This window comes from Amorphotheca resinae (genome assembly GCF_003019875.1).
Source record: "Amorphotheca resinae ATCC 22711 unplaced genomic scaffold M430scaffold_1, whole genome shotgun sequence".
NCBI lineage: Eukaryota > Fungi > Ascomycota > Leotiomycetes > Helotiales > Amorphothecaceae > Amorphotheca > Amorphotheca resinae.
Genome location: NW_020194471.1, coordinates 3,814,284 through 3,834,732, shown reverse-complemented (window position 1 = coordinate 3,834,732; position 20,449 = coordinate 3,814,284). Strand labels below are relative to the sequence as shown.

The window sequence follows — 20,449 nt, the reverse complement described above, 5'->3', positions numbered from 1 at the left end:
TTCTTTCCATTACTTGGAAGGATCCGTTCAGCCAAGTTGCAGTGGGGTATCCAGAGCTTGATAGCTGTTGAGGCATTCTTCAACCTCCACGCCCTATGGTTGACGCAGCTATCTAATCTTCATTGAACATGGAAACCTCAGTGATACCCGTCGCGGAGAATCTCCCTAATAGCATGGTCAAATCTCGTTCTTTGGACGATCTGAGTACCGATGTTCTGATTCTCATCTTCGAAGAGGTCTGTTTGTCAGGTCTATCAAATCGAACCGCCCATGCTAAATGTTGCATTAAATAGCTTTATAATACATGGGGGCCCTCGGCCATGGCCTCAGACGCCTTTCAAAGTCTGCGTCTCATCTCTCGAAAGATGAACATGATTACAACCCCGTTTCGCTACCGCCAGATCCAGCTCAGCCCTAAGCTTCTGGAAAATCCCATGGGATCTAGTGCTATTCTGAATGTAATTGCACACACCAGACACCTAGTGGTGACGCGTCCTTTGGACTGGGAGCTAGTAGCAAGAGTGCTGTCAGCCTCTGCATGCATTCAGTCTCTCACGTAAGTTGTAGTCCTGAATTTGGAAACCTCTGATAACACCTTTACAGGTGGCGGTATGATGAGCGCACTTGGCAGCCATTTCCAACGGCCATTCGAAGCCTTGTAGTTTCGAAACGCCTTCGTCTCAAGATTGATAAGCTGGATAACGCGCTTGAAAATCTGGATTCAATTCCTGCTTCACAAGTTGTCGATATCCGTGTGGATTTACATGACGAAGACTTCCTGCTGGTCAATAATTTTCTCGTTGAGTCCAAGAACCTCGAATCCTTGTCATTATGCAGTATAGACCAGTGGCCTGACCCAGATGTCGGGAGACTCGCACCCATCCAAACGCTCAGGGTATCTTCGTTCGGGATGTCCTGGCCTTATTCCGCCGAAGAAACTGATCGACTGTGGGACTTTTCAAGATTGAAACACTTGGAAGTCACCTTACCGTGCTTACATCGCTTCTTACTCTCGGTGGCGCCTCATAAGTTTGTCCATTTAAAGAAACTCGAAATGAGTGAGGTGTTTGAGCACCAAGACCATCAAGCAGAAGTAACGAAGCTACTTGGGAAGTTGGTTGAGAGCGCTCAATGTTTGGAAGAAATTGCGATTCCCTGTTTCCTGGATCATTTTGATTTCTCCTCGATATTAAAACATAGATCACTGCAAGCTCTGAAGCTGCGCAAGTTCCAAGAACCAGACCCCGAAGATGAGCCAACAATTCGTCGGACCTTGTCGGTACAGCAATTGCACTTACTGCAAAGTTCCTGCCCCTTTCTTAGAAGATTGGATTTGGACATAAATCTCAAGGAGTGCGAGGTAAGTCAACACAGCACGAATCACAGAATTAATGGCCTCTTACAAGACGAAAGCCTTACCAATTCATCGATGCCGTCGCTCAGTTTCGAAATCTCGATAGCTTGAAACTCACTACACTCACGCTCTTAGATGAAAACGAAGAGAATAATGAAGGCAGAGACGTGGATTTAGAATTCTTCCAGGATGCAATTATGCGCCTACAGGACCACAAGTGTGGCAGACCAATGCTTCAAGTGACTGTCCATATCAGAACATTGGAATATTCCGATACAGCGCTCGCAGAACATTTAGCGTTTCATCGACGACTCTATGAAATCGATAGAGAACCCAGAGTTTTAATCTTTAATTGGAGGAATGGCAAGATAAGGACCCGTTCATACAATTCCAGCCATAGAAGAAGATATCGTAGGAGATAACATAGCGTGGGACAATTTGCAGAGCCAATATTTATATACCCTCCATTGATCGTTCAATAGCTGGGCCGTGGTACCATCAATGTCACTTGCTTCTAAGCACTTGTTCTGGGCGAAATAGATTTCGATCCCACTCAGTTCCACTCAGTCGCTGTCCCCATTTCTTGAGTCAGCATGGTGAAAAAGAGTCGCTCGTGAGGTTTTGCGTGCCTCAACTGTATCGCGACATGAGTCTCAGAGAGCACCCAGACAGAGCAATAGTCGAATTGTCCGTCTCTTTCTATCATTACTCTCCTAGCGTTCACGACTACTGCAATGACCCTCTTAGGCCGTTACCGTCACAATGGCTCGTGGTATTCTCAACGGCTTCCACTTTTCCTCGAGCGATCGATCTTGTTACCTCCGTTACCTCCTAACACGAAATCGGTGCCAACCAGCTAATCCCAACAAAGTCTGATCTACGCGATCGAGAGCACATTCAAGAATCGACGTATCATCCCAATAACCTTTTTGAAAAGCGTTCTATTGAAGAACATCGACCCTAGGACTTGTTAGCTATGAAGCCATCTGGATCCATCTGACTGCCGAAGAGACATGAATTATTTTGCGTGGAGACAGCAGACGTTAGAGAGGGTAGGGTACAAGTCAGTTCTGCCGGGTGAAGCGGATGGTTGGTTCATCGGACATAGGAGGGTGTGTTTCACTATGGTTTGCAACTACTCGCAAGACCGACAATACCGTGTTTTTCACAACCGGGGGTTAGGGCCCAGGGAAGAAATGAAGCTATCGTGAAGGTTACCTAGGTGATCCCGAAGGGGCGATTCATGATTACAAACCAAATATTCATGTCCACAAAGTGGGGAATCAAGATATGTCGTTGTAGAATTCGAGTAATTGATCATGAGTAGGTAGTTATGTGGAGATAAAGGTACAGAGAAGAGTGCCTTTACCTCAACATCTTGAGTATACATTAAATATCGTGCATATAAAAATAGGGTCTACCTAAATCTAAAAATATTACATCAATCGACTTGGTCAACTTGGCCAGCTGGGTTCAGAGAGTGCGTTGTTGAAAGTCCAACGAGACGGCAATCCTCGCAACCCTCCCTTCGCGCGCCCCCCTCCCCTCCATGTGCATTAACTCACCACGACGGCAGCAACCCGGGCATCCTTCTCCAACCCGCAGATCCGGATCCAGCAGCTCGCTTCCACCAAGTTCCAACTATCAAACAACCTGACGCTCCTCGAGCTACTGTATTCGGGGGTTCACATCTTGGCAGGGCCAGGGTCCGGATATCCACCAGCGGAGTAGTATGCAGCGTGCGTACGGGTACAACAGTACATAGTAACATCCATCCATCCATCCATCCATCCATTCATCCAGGGTCCCGAGTAAACCATACGGTAAAGAGAAGGCCCCTGCGTATGATCTTCACCTTGCATATTCCTATAGCTGATAGCGCTGTCAGGGTGCTCGTTCAGGGTTTGTCTGGCTATCGATCCTTTACGCTTTACGCTTTCCGCTTTACCTTGTGTACCTCATTCTAACCAAGTTCAGCGTGTCGATTACCTTATCCCTTTTACCTTGGATTCCCCCAGTAGTAGTTGACTGCGCCGTCCGCCGCCGCCGCCGCCGGGCCCACGAGGAAGACCTACCTACCTGGAGACTGGAAAGTACCGGTAGTTAGGGGCGAGAGACGCGAGTGCCGTGCTGATGATCTGCATGAGTGTGACGAGAGGAAAAGGCGGAGACCAAGGGCGCGGCGGCGCAGGCAAGCTGAAGTTGAGGGGATGATCGGACTGGCCGAGAACAGAAGGTCGGTTTGTTTTGCCTCTCTCTCTCTCTGCTTTCCTTTGCCCGTTCAAGGAGCATCGGTCGGAGTTATATCAAAGACATTTCTCTCAGAGTTCAAAGACATATCCACTCATCGTTGGCAAACCATGTGGTTTATTAGGCCGCGTTATCTGATCTAACTCCGCCTAGGGATAATAGCCTCGGTCACATCTCAGATCCAACCCGAGCGATGTGTTATGTACTCCGTAACGCGAAAATGCAATTAAGTAAGCAAACGTACTTCTTATATCCCTTAGCACGCTCCCTTGCACTAAGGGAGACCACCGTCGCCCTTCTCTCCCTGTCAAACGCAACTCTAAACGTAACTGCCGGTGCCCTGACAGCCGCCAGGGTCCATGCAAAACCACGAGAGAGTTATGCAGCGCCTTCGTGCTCGGAATTCCCGGAGTGCATCGTGCTCTGGCTACTTATCGTTGCGGGTTCCCCGCGGTCCTATCCCCATGCGTTAGAACTTGGCTATCTGGACATGCTATGCATACAAAAGTAAGTAGGTGGGCAGTGCTGAGGGGGCAACCGGGATAAGGGTACTATCGAGCACGTTATTCTGTCCATTCGCCCTTGAGATGTCTCAAAAGTAGCTGCTGGATGAGCCGTGCTTAGGTTGTGGCGGGTCGAAAGCGGACAGGATGATGCGTTTCCGGGACGGAATAGTCTTGGCCTATTACTGCGGAGCGGCCTGGTCAAGGCTTTGTGAAGACGATCGTGGTGATCAGACGTCAGACACTCTCCCATCTTTTCCTCATTACGCCTATTCAGCACCCTGACAGCCGCGTGGGGACGTTCTGGTGGCGGTCTGGCTTATTTGTGTTGAGTTGGGATGCCTGCTAAGAGACCCTAGATCGTTAAGCGCCAAGGGATATCGTGGAACTATTGTATATGTTTCATTCTGTACTTCTCATTCAATTGACGTGGATTGCAGAGAGCTATCCGGCGGGATGCTCAGCTCTTCCGCCTATGTGTAGATGAACACCCTCATGCTACACCCTCATGCTATGCTGTGCTAATCAATGACACATGCCGCTAAGTATGCTCAATTCATGAATCCTGTTTTCCTGATCCAGGTGCCCAATTTCCACCAATTTTGGCTTCAGTCCTGCATTCCCTCAGCAGGACTTCTCAAAGCTTTCTGAAGGGAGGAGCGTCCGACTTCGTTCTGCATCCTAGCCGTATGATTCCCACTCTGCTAGCTCTGTCGTCCACATTGCCTTCGTAGCTTTTATGTGCATAGTCCGTAGACCTCCAAGAATATGTCTTCCATCGGAATGTACCACGGATCATGTGCTCTCCTTCTCTTGTATTCTCTGTGCTCCGCTCCGCCGCCCGGGGCCCTCATATTCCTCATCGTAGCCACTCCCATCTCCATCACTGTCCCCTGAAGGACTGCTCCTCTTCCCTCTATCGTCTCCACAATCACCTGTACTCCCCCCAGATGTCTTGCCCTCGCCGCTTCTTGCTGACTTTGCGTCTGATTCGGCTCTTGCATTATTGATCATAGCTGGGAGCTGGCGTCGACGGGAATTGATGAACCAGTTGGAGATTTGATCTATGGCGAATCAATTAGTCTACTGAAAGATGCCAAAGTAAAGCAAAGTGTACTCACTCATTTGTAAACCCGTCTGCCGCATCAACTCCTGCTTTTCGCCCTCCGTAGGATACGGATGCTGCAGGTGTGCCACGAACCACGCTCTCAATTTGTCGGTGGTCTCCTTCGGCAGGTTTCCTCGCCGCTTTCTCTGCTTGCTATCGTTCCCCATCTCGTTCACCTCCATGGGATACTGGAAACCTGCGGGGAAACCCGAGTGGTGGCTATTTGAGAAAGGAGTTCGGTCGTGGGATACGGGAAAGCTCGTCGATGGTCCGGAGTAAGATAGCCCATGAGGCTGGTACTGGAATGTCAGTGGCGGAGTTGACTGATGGTTGAAAGGTGGTGCTCCCGAACGAGCGGATTCGGGGGTATATTCGCCCCAAGTGCTAGGTGCTCTTGGAGCTTGAGATGCCGGTGCTTCGAAGGTAAGTGCTGGAAGACTAGGTAACTTAGGCCGCCATTTTGATTGAGTAATCGATGAGGAGTCAAATGGAGGTGGTGATCGCATCGTTGAAACACTTTGTCCTCTCATATGTGGGCTCGTATGGGCAGAACTTGTCCAAGACTCAGACGTTGAGAATATACTTGTTCTGCGGGAACCGCTCCTTGGTGAGACCGTGGCACTTGGAGGTTGATAAGGTCTTGGAGGGCTTTTGTAGAGCCTTGGAGCTACAGGATCTCTTGCATCAAAAGCGTCTTCCTGACTTGAAAGCCTTCGTCGTTTGTATGGTGATTGAACATATTCAGGTGCGATCGAAGCCCCGAGCCTTTCCGGAGGGGAGTATGGGACAGACTCCGTTCTATAGTCAGGCTCTGTCCATGTACCTCGTACTTGATGGATCTCTGGAATTGCCTATACGGCTGTTAAAGGTTGTCCTTTCGATTTGGAGGAGATGATATATACCTGTCGAATAGAGGGCAGCTCAACTCTCTCTGATGGTAACGTCTCTGCTCGTGGCCTTGAGATGAATTCCGGTCCCCGTCTATCCTCCCAAACCGCGCCTCCTGGAGATGGGAGTAGAGAGGGTGCTCTCACAGCCAATGCCGACATGCTAGGCGAAGATGTAGCTAAGTCCTTCAACTGTGGTTGAGATGAGAATCGAGATGGGGGTAATTCCATCCCAGAGGGAGAAGGAGTCTTCGATCTATGTGCGAAGGAAGACAGATATTTAGCACGAAGGCTTGTGTCTGTGTTGACGCCGTTAGCAGACACCCAAGGACATTCGCGCCACAACCGGTCGAGTCCTATCAAGTGGAGAAGACTACTTGAATGCTATATAGGCGTAGGTAGGAATGAGGGTCTGAGACAATCCGACTCGAGAATAGCATGGGACCAAAGAGGAGCAAGACTAAAGAATGGGCTTCTACGTACCATCCCAGGATCTACAACCCGCACTTGAGTTTGGAGTTAGACCCGATAGGGAGAAGGGGGTTAGAGTCGCGGTGGCCAGCGTTGCGATTTCCAAGTTTCCTCTGATGGATCAATCCCTTGGTCCTTGAGGATTGCGCGGAGGGGTTGTTGAGGCCTCGTGACTAAGATTTCTGTGGACAGTACACCTCACACCCTTTGCCACAATCGTGCTGTGCTGTCGACAGATAAATCTGGAGTCGAGTCTAACACGGCACTTGTGCGCTCAACGGTCAGAGGTCGCCTGGGAGTCGCAGTGGTGGATCTTAAGAGATGCTATATGTGAGGCAGTACGACGACGATGCCTTCTTTATGTATATCTAAAGCTTGCCTAGGCACGCTTAGTACACGGGCCGCTGCACAGGTGCCGATGGTGGGAACTATCCAGGAAGGAAGGTCTACTTCTGTGATCGGTAGGGAGGGGTAGGAACCAGTGCCAGGGGTTGGGTCCCAAAGTAGACGGGGAGTAGCTGGGGAGGGGGTTCGGGCTGGACACTTCCCAAGCCGACAGGGCGTGAGAAGAATAGCCTCACAGACTTTTGATATGCGTATTGGTGGAGACTTGGAGGTACGGGAGTCATGGGACAAAAGAACGCATAACGATATGGCGTGCGATGAATGTACTTCTACCGTATTATTACCACCACTAAAGTAGCCTTTCTCCAGAGTCCCACTTGTGACTTTGGCATACGGAGGCCCGGCAGTCCGGGACTAGATATGAGAGATGTGGAGTCTGGCAGCCATTGGCATGAGAGGGAGTGACAGTCCGGTCCCCTTCTAGCCAGCCGCTAGTGTCGACGATGATCCAACTCCAAGAGAGGTGCTTTCCGTGCTCGGCCACAGAGACGTAAAGGGAAATCCCAGGGAGTGGCAGAGCCTGTAGCGTGCTGCTGCTCAGGCTGCTAGAAACTCTCCGATAGACTTCGATGCCGAGAAGGGCTCTTTTGGAGCTGCAACCTGCCGGACGGGTAGACGGGCCAGGGGTCTGGGAGGGCTGCGATTCGGGGATCACTGAACAGTTCTTTTGACACTATCACGATGTGTGTATAGTACTACTGTATGGATGATGTTGCATGGACGGTGGGCATCGCCGCCGTGGTTGGTGGTGCGTTGTCGTTGACGGGGATAGCTTGTCTTACACCCACGAAGCCTTCACCTGTATGGAGACGATACTCCGTAGATCTCTCTCCTCCCTGCAGAAATCCTTCCTTAGGTGGCCATAGTGGTAAGGTGCCGTCTGCATACGGTGAAAAGAACCTGTCATCATCACTGGACATTCCTTTCCTGGACCCTGTTTACCCTTGACTACTATACTGTAGCAGGATATGGACTGAAGCCTACCCAAGACTTACCCACTCCTCCTACTGCGCCATGTTGGAATCCTGTGCTGTACGAAGTACTTGGGAGAGTGTATATAGACAACGTCCCCACCACGATGCTCGTGCTTTTCGTCTCCGGAACAATCCACCACCAGCGACACTGGTATGGGCCGTCCAACGGCATGGCGTATGGTTGATGCGCCAGACGGCTCTTGAGTGATCGGCGACCCTGCCCCTCCCCACATACCGCTTTAGGCTTGACAGAGAACTATAGTGCCCCCTGGCCCCTCCCCTCCCAGCCTATTCCAGCCTGTCATCCATGTCGTTGATTGCGTATGTCACCATCCCGTGCGCAGGTAATTTTCTAGAGCCAAGTCGCTCCGGAATACCCTGAACAACGTGTTATACTTGCGAGTCAGTGCGATCTTCATTACGAATGAAGGGTCCAAGGCCAGAAGAAGAGGGCCTATAGAAAAAGTAATCACATCAATAATAATAAAAGGCCAGCACTTTTCAAATTGATCGAGTTGCCATCGTTACTTAGCATTGACGTTTTCACAAGCCACGGCGTTTTTTTTGGCAGAGGCCGACAAGGTTGTTGCCAATAAGTAGTCCCTTAGGCCCTTAGGGGCACCTGGGAATGGAGTCACTACTGGGCTTCGTGAACCGACGTCAGGGGCCCGAGGGAGAGGCTAAGGTGGAGAGGATGAAGATGACAGCTGTGTGGGACAACCTTGAAGATCAGGTCTTGCAAGGGGTGCCGGCTGACGCGGATGAGAGCTTTGACTAGAGTCTGGGACGGACTGATGGACTGTGCTGGAGTTTTGGAGAATAACAATACAGTAATCCAGTGTCAAAATGTACTCGACAACTTGCTACTCTTCACCAGCGAAAAGGAAAGAGCCTTTGAGATGCACCACTGTCACCATGGCAAGGACGACTGCTTTGCGATCGCACACCCTGCCTACCTGCGTAGCTGATGGCAACTCCCTTTTTACCGGTCGAGATCTTCAGAGTTCTGTTGAGTACGAGCACATAGCCAACGTGGATGTAGATCTTAATGTTTGCGAGATTTTGGGCGGGCGATGCGATCCAGTAGTTATATTATTGACAGTCAGAGTGTCGGGTCACAGGTGTCAACTTGAAGTCGCATGGCGATAGCGTCAAGTTCCGGGGGAGATCCGTTGCCAGGGTTGGGCTCCAGTCGTTATGTGCCGCATGGGGAGCGCCTAAATCCTAATGGGCTTCTAAGAATCTAATAAGTTCTTGGGATTCTTCCAAATACTTCCTTGTTGGTGGGGTGGGGTTGCTGGAGATGAAGATACGATAGGCGATCATTGCTGTAAAGGATGCCTGAACGCCAAAACGTGAGTCGATGGATTGATTATTCTGTTTTCCGGGCCGGCCGCCCTTCCGCCAGTGTCCAGCGCCCACTACTGGGACTCTGGGACAGGACTCGGCAATTGCTCCTGTCAGATAATAATCATATGATACTGATAGTCTCGCACAGTCATTTTGCTGTATGTAATACTTGACCCCGGTGCTTTTGCCCTGCCCGTCGCAGGATTCATGGCTCGGTCCTGTCTAGGTCTCGTCTAGCTGGATTCTGGTCTGGACTCGTGGACTCATGGGATGCTTCACAGAATCGCTGTCTTGTCCTGTCCAGCCTGCGGAAACCTTCATCTGAAGAGTCGATCAGCCGATCGCCTCGGCATCCGACCAGAAATCCTGCCCGCGGCGGCCCCTCGCTGCGGTGTGATATGAGGTGCCATGTGCTACTGCGTGGTGGAAGACGGCGATTTGGATTCGGGAACGATCGCCATGCTGGAGAGCCAGAGGTTCCAGCCCAAGAGTGAGACACCACGATGCAGCCATCCTTCTGGCTGGCTGTCGGGCTCCATGGAACCAGTAAAAGCGCAGGAGGGCAGTTCTCCGGGGGTTCTAGGTAGAGGACTTCAGACGGATCATCAGTGCTACCAGTCAGGTCTTGAGGCTATTGTGTACCCTGGTGGCCTGTACAGTACTGTACGCAGGAGGAGGCAGTACCCGTGTACAGCATCTGGCAAAAGACGAGTCATGGTGACAGCGGGGTGAGGCCAGGAGTCTAGGGACCACCTCCTCTTGATTCTACAGTCCCGTATGTAACCCCCAGGCACAGTCAGTCCCTGTTGGGAGCGAGTTTGTCTGTGCAAGGATGGGTGCACCACTGACAGGATCTGAAAAGGAGTCAGCAACTTGCTAGGCTGAGTAGGCTGGAGCTGGGTCTCTCGGGGAGGGGCCTTAATGGCCGATGATAGGAGTAGTGACCCGCGAGACGATTGTGCCACGTTATAATAAAGCAAGAAACAGGCCGCTGAGCGGGCCACAATGACATGCAAGGAGGCCAGGACTGAGTGAGATTGACGAGACCTGACCCTGTTCCCTGTCCCTGCACAGCAAAAGGTCCCCCGGTAGCTGCACCTGTCAAAGCGTGATCAACAGCGCCCCAAGCCAGTAACCCTGTCCAGGACTGGACACAAGTTGTACTTGTACTTGTGCTGTATGTATTCCGTATGCACAGTACTTTATGAATCCTGATGTGACATGTTAGCTTGCTCCTAGCAGTAAGGGGATGCCTCACCCAGCAACCGGGACGAGAGTCTCCTAGATCCTTCAGCTTTAGAACCTCTTGCGATTGTGACACGAGAGTAGCTCTGGAAAAGGCATTCTCCCGTTCCCATCAACGGCACTCTGTGGCAAATTTCTTGTAAGTTTGTCGCGGTTGAGGAGATGCCGAGTTGCCCTCATGGCTCCCGGTTGCTTGAGGTTTCGACAGCCGGGGATGATGGGGAAAAGTAACTGGCAACGGGGATAGCCGCAACACCGGCCACTTCATGCAACGATTCAAAATTGCACGATCTCACAATGTGACGATCTGATCTGCTTCAAAGTTGAAATCAAGATCTGGGACAACCACAGGTTCTTGGTTTTGGGTGTAATAGTGACCAGTATCACGATCACTGCCTACTTAAACCCAGCCCCTTCCCTATTCTCCGAATCAGGCACAACACATATTGAAAGTCCATATGTGTCGTACTGTCAGATTCTCAGCTTCCAAGGGTGACAGTAGCACATTCAACGTCAGGCTACTTAAAGAAAGTTCTTCGGGTCGACAAATTGGCAAGTCTCTCACTGCCACCCAGCACTGGTACCTACAGGCGCATCTACAAAACCATCGGGCCAGATGGTACACAAGGAGAGATCTCATCGGATGGGTATTTGTCATTGTCATCCCAAGCCAGGCCTTTCACGGGCTGCGTTAGGATCATTGTGTCTTAAAGTCATCTGCTCTCTCCTGTCAATTGACTCCCACCACGATATGGTTTCAATGCCCTTAAGTTGCAGACTACATAATACATTGTGCTTCTCACGACTTCAGGCTTACTTCTAATAGACCGGCCCCAGTTGGAAGTGTCCACTTGTCCCTACTCCAGGCTTGGGAATCTTCCAAACGAACGCTCGTGGCACATGGTAGTCAAGCCCCAGATGTCTTCCATCTGAGACTTGGGATTGTCTGTCTATGAAACGTTATAGGAATGAGATAACGATGCACCACCGGCGCCCCGACTCTATCTTTCTCTGCTTAATTTCAATTCGTGGCTTTACGTCCTTGGCTGAAGCCATTCGGGGTACATCAAGGATTCACGACATGCAGAGACCCCCCACTTTCTATGTTGGAGTTCCACCTCGATGAAATCATTCCTTATTGATCCTCTCCCACTGTTCTCAAGTTAGAAGCATTCAGGAGGGGCAGCATCGTCACAATCCCTGCGGTAATTGAGAAGAGTATTGCCACTTGATTGAGAGTCTCGAAGCCACAAGTGAGACAGACAGCTTCAGCTGCACTGGAACAAGGTCCTCGAAGCTTCTTCACGGGCAATATTAAGGTTTAAGCCACATTCTTAACGACTGTTCGAGCCGCTCTAGAGGATCGGAACTTCCCTATGCGCGAAGCTGAAACTAAAATCTACGCCCAACACACGTGCGCCGTTCGAATATCAATTCTTCTCTAGACACCCGATGCTATCTCTCCATCTGACACCACGGGTTTCCCCAAGCCTCATCCATCACGATCTCGTTGCGAAGCGCTAGGAACATCGGAACCGTCTCCGAGGTTGCCCCAGACGTAGGCTTTAAAAGCAGAATCGCTGGTACCCAATTGCAATCAACGTCACTGGCACACTCCAGCTCGCCGCTAAGAGAGCACCGTGGTGCGCGGCCCTCCATACTCCGGAAACGGGTCCCAGAGGGTACATAAGTATAACTGTCGAGATCGACCCACCGCGGGATTTTTCATCGGAGGATAGGTCTCTTCGGGGAAAGAGAACCGCAGGCAAACGGTCCGAGTCTCGAAGATGACTGATGACAGATCTCAAGTTAGAGAGGGGTCTTGTCGATCTGGCACCACCAGGTGTACTTTTCGATCGTTAACCGTTGGCTTGGGAGGCTAGATGTAATAACCGTTAACCCAAACTCGTTCCGTCCTAGTCACTGCTCGGAAGAATGCTGTCGAAGGGATAGTTGCCGTGCGCCAATCAAGGAAGTTGATGTTGGGGAATAGGACCAATCAATACTGTATTGTCCCCCGCTACATGCTCTATTGTCACTTATACCTCGAGCCTCCTACCTTGCGTGTTGTTGAAGTCAACAGCGGGACTTGGAAAGGCGTGATTATCTAGTGGATCTTGGTCTTCCCCTTTCAAGAATATCTTCTTTGAGATGATTAATGGTCTCGATGAATGACTTGGATCTGGAAGTTCTATTGGAGGAGCTTCAGACATCCATTCTCTCACATGCACGATCGCGTTGAGGCTACACATTGAAAGAAGTTATTATCTGCCGAACCTATAGCCGCAAGATCGAGAATGCTCGATCCGCAGGAGTAAATGATAGTGATGACTAGCGGGCATTCATGTGATTAGATACGGCCAAGCGTATGGATGTTTTCCTCCTCACTACTGTAAAGTAACTCAATAATCCCCAGTCTTGTCAATTTCCATACCCCAAACCCATGCTTGATATCTCCCTTATTCAGCAACAGAGAGCAATACCTCACGCTGCTTACGTTCCACAAAGCTCCACTTAGCAGCGTAGAAGGCCCGGACTTGTCTATATTTCATACACCAGTCAGTGACCTCCTGTGCTCTCGTATGTAATGCCGATTCTGGATGCATCCCCCGGGCAATCATCTCCGTATCCACGTAGAGACCCCAGAGCATTCTCGCAAATCCCTGAACCTGCTTCACTTCACGTCTGGCCTTATCAGACAGAGTCAACAATCCACAAATCAATGGATTTATTACTCGCGACCTGGGCGCCTTCTGGACCAGTACCGCCATATTCGCTTGTATCCGATCTATCAGACCGTTCTCAAGGGCAGCCACCTCCGCATCCTTACCACGTATTAGGGGGAAACGTGAGAAGGGTAACATTGACCATCGTGGTTCCAAAAAGTCTTCTTTCCACTGAGGGTGATCTCCTGTGAATGGGTTGAGCGTGCCTTGAAGGTTTATTCGCTGAAGTACCCAGACGTGAAGATCCATCTGTAAGTCATCTTCTTCAATAATTGGAGTTTCTGGTCCTATTGGAAAGGGGAAGCTATAACTAGATCCTTGTCCCTGTTGCTTTATCGAAGATTGATTGTAAGAGAGGTAAGGGCGGTCCTGTTGCGCCTTTGTTTCCCCAATGCGGAGAGGGGAATGACGAAAGGAGTTTCGCAGAGATATATTCGAGTCGTCTATGCTCAAAGCATTCCGGGGGGTTATTATTGTCTGCATGATGGTCGAAATTGCTGCTTGAACCAAGTATGGATCCGAATAGCTACTGCAAAAGGTGTGGTTTTTGAGGTGACCTGTCAAGGGAGGGGGCGATTAGCACCTGCCATTGACTGGGTCGAAATACTTACGGTCAAGGACACCCAGAATGGTATTATCCTGCCAGTAGTGAGGCGTATTACATCTGAAGACTGATATGTGGGATGAGTTGGTGTTGAATGAGGATTGTAGCGGTGGAGAGTGGCCTTAGTGTTGAGGATATAAGTAGTTGCGTCCGGTAGGCAGGGGAGAATCAGGTTAAGGTTCTGTCAACAAGGAATACTACCTAGGCAGTTACGAACGATGGTGAGTTTGCCCAAACACAGCAAGTTAAACATCGAACTGCATGTCTAGATAGCGGCGATAGCCACACACACTTGGTGTTCATTCGATAGATGCAATAGACCCCCCCCCCCCTCTCCCGCGCGCAAAAGGAATGAGAAATAGGCCTTTCCTCCAGGGAGAAACACTTGGAGACAATGCTATTTGACAATGACGGGAAGAGTGTTCCATGCTTACTGGGGAGGGGGCAAGGAACACAGCTTCAGGGGGCGGGCTTTTGGAGATCACCGCATCAGCCAGCTGCAGGAAGAATGTGAGAGGAAGATAAAAATCTTCAAGTCCTTTGATCCCATAGACTGATTCCACACAGTCTCGATAGACCTACGGAATGATCAACATATATCGGCACTTTACTAATGTGAGTATGGTCATATAATCGTCTTCAATTCATCATGATCGAAATTGGTGCGCCTCCCCAAACGCCGAATCTATACAACAGCAGCAATATCCTGCCTTGAAAACAAACAATACCCCATGCTGCCTTTTAACGTAATGAACTTTGTGGCATGTTGATATTTCTACACACAGACGCCAGAAATGATAGTCGCACAATACCAGTCATGCCTTCGTACCCAGTTACGCATCGCTGCGCTCACGGACCTTTGTCGATTTCTTTGCTGTGCCGATATGGGTGTTGTGAACCTGGAAAGAATTAGTATCGTCGCTATGTTCGAAGAGTTAAAGAGATTTAAAGTTACCTTTGTGGCGAACTTCAAGCTCGACAATGTTTCGCTCAGATGAGCCTCCAAGGGACTGGCCATCACAAACATGAGTGTCTTCGAGTTGCCGCCCAGCGAATATTGCAACAAGTATGTCAACTACTGCCAATTAGTGTGTGCTTGATTGGCCATGGGGAATTTAACTTGCCTTCGAATTCCGGTAGGGAATATGAGCACCCTCCTTGCCTTGCCCCAATGCTCCGATAACATCACCCAAGCAGCTGAGACTCTTGTTGATGTTTTGCGTCTCCTTCATTCTATCTCCCTCCGCTCCAGATTGCTTCAGTCTCTCGGAACCAGCCAGATCAACCAAATTCAGCGTTCCCTCGGAGGTTTCATTGGTAGTGCTGTTCCGTCCAAAAAGCTTCAACATGAAAACAGAGTGTGATCGAGATGATCGTTCATTGGATTTTGTAGCTGCCACACTCCGGTTCGCAGCAGCTTGCTTTAAAATTGATTCGACAGTATTTGGAGAATCGAGAGTCACGGTCTTCAACCCGGTCACGACCGTCTGTTTCTTTTGGTCGTCATGTCGAATATCGTGCTTCTTCTTTTCGCCATCTTTGGAATTTCCAAGCAAATCATGAATCTCTTCGTTGTAGACTTCGATGAAACTTCCTTCCATTGTGTATGTCCAACCCTTCTCTTTCAAACTGGTCGCCGTTTCGTAGATCTGATGCGTTGCACGAGGAATCATACCATCCGCTGAGGACATTGTGTGTGTTTTTCCTGATCCTGTCTGGCCATAGCAGAAGATGCAGACATTGTAACCATCAAGGGCGCTCTGTACCAGCTGTGAAATCTCCTCGAAAACTTCCTGATTCTGGCTTTCTGGCCCAAAGACGCGATCAAAGGTAAATGAATGGTTCTTCCGGGTGACTGTACCCAGACTGCTCTTCTCTTCTTTCCCTAGGATCTCAAGTTCCTTTGATTCCTTGTCGATGTCTGGGAATGTAAATTTGGCAGCTTGCCCTTCTGCACCGTCGCCAAATATCGGCCGCACCCTGCACATAACGCGTATATTTCCCTTCAGCTCTTGAACCTGGTTGAAGAGAATACGACGGAGTGTTTCCTCCTTAATTAACTTCTGTTTGGAGATTTCGGCAGATTTGACAGCCTCCTGCAACCTTGCTTCCATCTCCGCAAAGCTATCAGACTGGGCTTTGCTACCAGATTCTAAGAAATGTATCTTAGCACGTAGACTAGAGATCGTGCCCTCCAAGCTCTGAATTGTTGAGGAGGACTCGATTCCGTTCTTCTGCAATGTGTCCTTTAATTCGGCCAAACTCTTCTGCGCCTCATCTTTGAGGGCCTGCTCTCTATCACGTTCTCCTTTGAGATTCTCCAGCTCCCCCCTAAGGGTTTGGATTTCCTGATCCTTGGCTTGAAGGGTCGAGTGTAAGTTCTGGTTTTCTGTGGCAATCTGAGCCTCAAGGTTCTGCACCTCGCGGAGTCGTCGACTCCGCTCTTCATCCAGCTTAGCATCATTTTTTCGTTCCATTTCTCTGAGTCTGTCTTCCACATCTATAGCCGATCGTCGTTCAAGTTCTCGCAACTCATCTCGATGTACACGCAAGAGGCGGTCAACCTCGTCCGCGTTTTCTCGTCGGATCTGGTCTATCTCGTTGCGGTAATCTCTTCGGGCATCATCAATATCAACCCGATGAGCTCTGATTTGTTCGTCGAAATTAATGGTCATAGTTAGCAATCTGTCTTGAAGGGCTTCGGATTTTTGCCTTGAAGTATCTAAATCGGTCTGTAAAGTTTGGTTTGTCGACAATAATTGGGTTCGGAGGGTTTCAAGTTCAGTAACTATTCCACAGGTCACATCAGCATATGTTTCTCATTCTACCTGACATAGAAACTTACTTCTTGCTTTGTATAGGTTAATAGCTTCCTCGAAAGTATTTCGCTCCTTGTCGGTCCCGTTGAACTTGTCTTTCAACTGCTCATACATTGCCTCCATGTTTTCTACACGACCTTCGACGTCCCAAGCTATAAATCCAGTAATGTTAGAATCTTTTGTCAAAAAGGAGGCTTTTTGGGGGGAGAATCTGGGGGTTCTTGACGGAGTCGCCAGGTTAGCCATCACTGCCTCCGACTTGGAAAGCACCGGAATTTGAGAAGGCGTTTTGTGAGCCACTAAGCTGTCTCCAGGCGCCTGGAACAGTACGAGAGCATTTTCTGCACTATTGATCCTCAAATTCCGTAGGCCCGTACTGATTGAAGTCTTGTGACGTATTTTTGGAGTTGATGGCGGCTTGACACTTCTGGAGATCGCTTGATGCTCTTTTTGTTGGACGACCTGGCGTTCATCGTCAATCCGTAGCATACTCATTGCCGTACTAACGGAGACATCTCTCATATTGCTGATTGAATGAGAGGAGTTTAGGGATTGCATTGATTGAGTCCCTCTTAACTTGTTGCATGGGAGTGTCGAGTAGCCTTGCGTGGACTGAAAGGAAGAGGGAATCGAAGTTAAAAGTGGCATACCCTTTCGTCTGCCTTGTATTGATATATCGTCATCTTCTGAGTTGTTCCCCATCGATGTTGCTGGGCGAGAAGTCACGGTTGAGAGGGGTCGCGCAATTGCAGATCTATTGAAGGCCATCGAAGTTTGTGGCCGAGGGATATGGTATGCTGAGACGGGTCGTGATCCAGGACCAACACTACTCGAAAAGCTGCTATTAGATGTGTGCCGAGACGAGGCAGAAGGTGCCTTTGATGAAACTGAAGACGAGAATGACTGATTGCGAGTCAGACCGCTCTTCTGTATGAAACGTCAGTCGCTTTCACTTTGACGATAATGCTCCTCAAATCGAAATACACCTAGGTGATCCAGGCCCCGACTCTCGGGATGTTCGTATAATGATTTTAACCTGTAGACACATTCTCGAGGGTTGCGTATACCACTCATTATGCGCTCCAGAGGTTCGTATTGGGAATGTATATCCAGTAGAAATCATGATAAGCAAAAAGACTTACTACTGCGCCAGCGAGTGATGTACCCTTCACAACAGGCCGTGAACTCGGTGCGGCAACTGCGATTGACCTTGGCTCTCCTGCTCTCTCGGCGAGTGTTTTGCGTTTAGCTTCCGGTTCATTGACTGTCGCAATTAGCTTCAGAGATAAGAAAGCTGTCTTGTGGCTATTTACATGATGGTCCTATTTTGTGTTTTATAGAAGTCGGCTGGGGCATCTTGGAGGGATGCTTCGAGCGCGCATTGCTTTGCGAGTCGGAGATCTCAGAGAGACCTTTTCCTGGAGAGGGGATTCGACTTAGTTGGCGCGCCTGCGATGTGCGCATGCCCTGGAATCGCAGAACGGTCAGCTAACTGGTCGTCAATAAGGTCAGTGTTTAGAACCATACCGAATTCTCTTCTGAATAATCCATCTCGATCCGTAGCGACAGCTACACGCGTAGGAGAGCTATTGCATGAAGAGGTGAAGCGATTGGCAAGCCGGCGGCGGGTTCGAGTGGTCGCAAGCCGCGCTCGAGTTGATTGATACTGGCGTGGAGTTGAGATGCTGGTATAATGATTAGGTAGGCGATGGCCGTGCGGTCTCGAAGTGTCTTGATGGTTTGTTTACACTCGCTTCTTGTTGCTCAGGACGTTGCTCGGGACATATTTCCACCCCGAGATCTGACTATCCGCACTCTTCAAAATCACATGCGAAAAGCACTAAACTACCTTCTGGGTACCTACGGTCCACCGTGGTACGTATCTGTTTTCCCGAAGATACTCCGTATTTTGCACAGCTATCATCACTTCACATCAACACCCGAATCCCGACGAATCCTCTCTTCTGTCATATCTCTCCTGGATCTCCTGATCCTTCCGACTCTGTGGCGAAGGCGAAGGCGAAGGCTAAGGCCATGTCACGATAGCCCCTCGCCATTCTCTTGCCTCCTTTCGCATCTCGTGGGATCTGAAGTATCGTTGTCCCTGTCTTGCACACCATGGAGAAGTACTCGCAGTTTCGTGACCGAGGTTGGCATACCCACCCCCGCAAGATCCTTAACATGGTCCTCAACATGGACCTGTAGCTAATGCAGCAATTCCAGGTTCTGGAATAGCCCCGTTCTTCCCTGTCTCCTCGGAGCCTGCGGGAATCTACCTGCCTCTCCACATCTTCCTGTTCCTTTGCAAACTGCCCTTCTTCATCACCGTATCCGTTGCATACTTCGCCGTCTTGCAATGGTTCCCCCTTGGGTCGCTGATTAAGAAGGCTATCCTGTGGATGATACTCGGGATACCAGGTGTATGGTGGATTGATCTCCAGATTGATGGAGTGAAGAAGGGTTCGTTGGCAAAGAAACGCGAGGGACGAGTACCTCAACCTCCAGATATCATCGCATCCTCCTTTACATCGCCGATCGACTCCCTATACCTCGCGGCCATATTTGATCCCATCTTTACAGCTTCGTATCCACACACGCGCCAGGTGGAACAACTCTCCCTCTTGGGTGCAATCTTCCGCGCTCTCTCGAAGCCAAAAGAATATCCACCGAAAGGGGCAAAGTTGACGGATCTGAGGGTTTTGGTTAGAGAACACCCAAACCGAGTGATTGTGGTTTTCCCGGAGTGTACGACAACCAATGGAAAAGGGATACTTCCATTTAGCCCAAGTCTCTTGACTGTGCCGCCGGAAACAAAGATCTTCCCCATCAGTCTCCGATATACACCTTCGGACATCACCACGCCAGTTCCGGGGCAGTATTGGACCTTCGTGTGGAATCTTCTGTCCCACCCAACGCACTGTATTCGAGTGCGTATTGCGGGGGCTGTCTACAACACTTCGAAGCCATTGGAAACCGCGGAGAAGAAGGACAGGTTTTTAACAAATGTTTTAGACAACTTAGCAGAAGATTCAGCCATGGCGAGCAGCACAGATTCATTGGTCAGCTCTAGCGACCCAGGGGAGATAAGTGCTGAAGAAAGAAAAGTATTAGACACAGTCGGCGAGGCCTTAGCACGTTTGGGGCGGGTCAAGAGAGTGGGATTGACCGTAAGGGATAAGGCAGATTTTATAGAAGCATGGTCGAAGAGGAGGAGATAGATGTTTCGCGAGAGTCGATATAATTTGCGGCAATGGTATAACGAGATAGACTTGACATTAAATATTCAAGTCAAATCTCATTTCAGTTCACGACCTGTTGATGGTCGGTCAAGGAAGTCTTATAGGCTCCTTCGATTATTGCCACTGTCTATCAGTCAGCCACCACCGTCCCGCAGATCTCATACGCGCCGAGTCTGCGGATGAACAGGGCTTCCCAACTCCAAATACCAGATCTCATAGATTCTGATTAGCTCGGGAGATATAGATATCAAATTATACAATGTATATCCGTAGAAGCCAGTGTTGAACGTACGCTTGGGGACTGTAATCAAGTAAAGAGAATAGCCATTATCAGTATCTCTGTTTTGGCTTTCTCCTAGAGCCAAGTTCCTCAGATCCCAAGTAATAAGCGTTCTCTAAACGCAACGCCCAAAACACCCCTTACCCCCTTTTGACCGCCTAGGCCCCTTCCCCTCCCACTCCTTGCGGACTCACCCTCATAAATCAGCCAACCACTACCATATGCTCCTTAGAC

The 20,449-nt window shown here is 49.6% G+C and overlaps 6 protein-coding genes across 6 annotated transcripts; 3 read left to right on the top strand and 3 right to left on the bottom strand.

The window, feature by feature from the left end:
* Positions 1-128: 128 nt before the first annotated feature.
* Positions 129-1,776, top strand: M430DRAFT_24695 (hypothetical protein; the record flags this gene model as incomplete). Its single annotated transcript, XM_024865116.1, has 4 exons — positions 129-236; positions 294-556; positions 604-1,360; positions 1,414-1,776. The coding sequence occupies 4 exons, from the start codon at positions 129-131 to the stop codon at positions 1,774-1,776; spliced, it is 1,491 nt and encodes a 496-aa protein (XP_024725882.1).
* A 2,048-nt stretch (positions 1,777-3,824) lies between these two features.
* M430DRAFT_55697 (hypothetical protein) lies at positions 3,825-4,420 on the top strand (the record flags this gene model as incomplete). Its single annotated transcript, XM_024868554.1, has 3 exons — positions 3,825-3,834; positions 3,865-4,111; positions 4,229-4,420. 3 exons carry the CDS (start codon positions 3,825-3,827, stop codon positions 4,320-4,322), a joined length of 351 nt encoding a protein of 116 aa, XP_024725881.1. The 3' UTR covers positions 4,323-4,420.
* Positions 4,421-4,902: 482 nt separating this feature from the next.
* On the bottom strand, positions 4,903-6,264 carry M430DRAFT_92605 (hypothetical protein; the record flags this gene model as incomplete). Its single annotated transcript, XM_024869722.1, has 3 exons — positions 4,903-5,171; positions 5,229-6,066; positions 6,118-6,264. 3 exons carry the CDS (start codon positions 6,262-6,264, stop codon positions 4,903-4,905), a joined length of 1,254 nt encoding a protein of 417 aa, XP_024725880.1.
* A 632-nt stretch (positions 6,265-6,896) lies between these two features.
* Positions 6,897-8,124, bottom strand: M430DRAFT_269777 (hypothetical protein; the record flags this gene model as incomplete). Its single annotated transcript, XM_024865489.1, has 3 exons — positions 6,897-7,651; positions 7,778-7,926; positions 7,974-8,124. The coding sequence occupies 3 exons, from the start codon at positions 8,122-8,124 to the stop codon at positions 7,268-7,270; spliced, it is 684 nt and encodes a 227-aa protein (XP_024725879.1). The 3' UTR covers positions 6,897-7,267.
* An 8,914-nt stretch (positions 8,125-17,038) lies between these two features.
* On the bottom strand, positions 17,039-18,434 carry M430DRAFT_166159 (hypothetical protein). The gene is made up of 5 exons (XM_024863498.1): positions 18,224-18,434; positions 18,010-18,163; positions 17,839-17,960; positions 17,347-17,623; positions 17,039-17,158 (listed from the first exon to the last, which is right to left on the bottom strand). The coding sequence occupies exons 1-5, from the start codon at positions 18,245-18,247 to the stop codon at positions 17,043-17,045; spliced, it is 693 nt and encodes a 230-aa protein (XP_024725878.1). The 5' UTR covers positions 18,248-18,434; the 3' UTR covers positions 17,039-17,042.
* Positions 18,405-20,212, top strand: M430DRAFT_38998 (hypothetical protein; the record flags this gene model as incomplete). Its single annotated transcript, XM_024867288.1, has 2 exons — positions 18,405-18,552; positions 18,920-20,212. The coding sequence occupies 2 exons, from the start codon at positions 18,405-18,407 to the stop codon at positions 19,912-19,914; spliced, it is 1,143 nt and encodes a 380-aa protein (XP_024725877.1). The 3' UTR covers positions 19,915-20,212.
* Positions 20,213-20,449: the final 237 nt, after the last annotated feature.

Coding starts and splice junctions, on each gene's coding strand:
- M430DRAFT_166159 (XM_024863498.1), bottom strand. CDS start 18,247: ATGGATTATTCAGAAGAGAATTCG. Junction 18,164..18,223: donor ATTATTCAGAAGAGAATTCG/GTATGGTTCTAA, acceptor CTGCGATTCCAG/GGCATGCGCACATCGCAGGC. Junction 17,961..18,009: donor ACACAAAATAGGACCATCAT/GTAAATAGCCAC, acceptor TAATTGCGACAG/TCAATGAACCGGAAGCTAAA.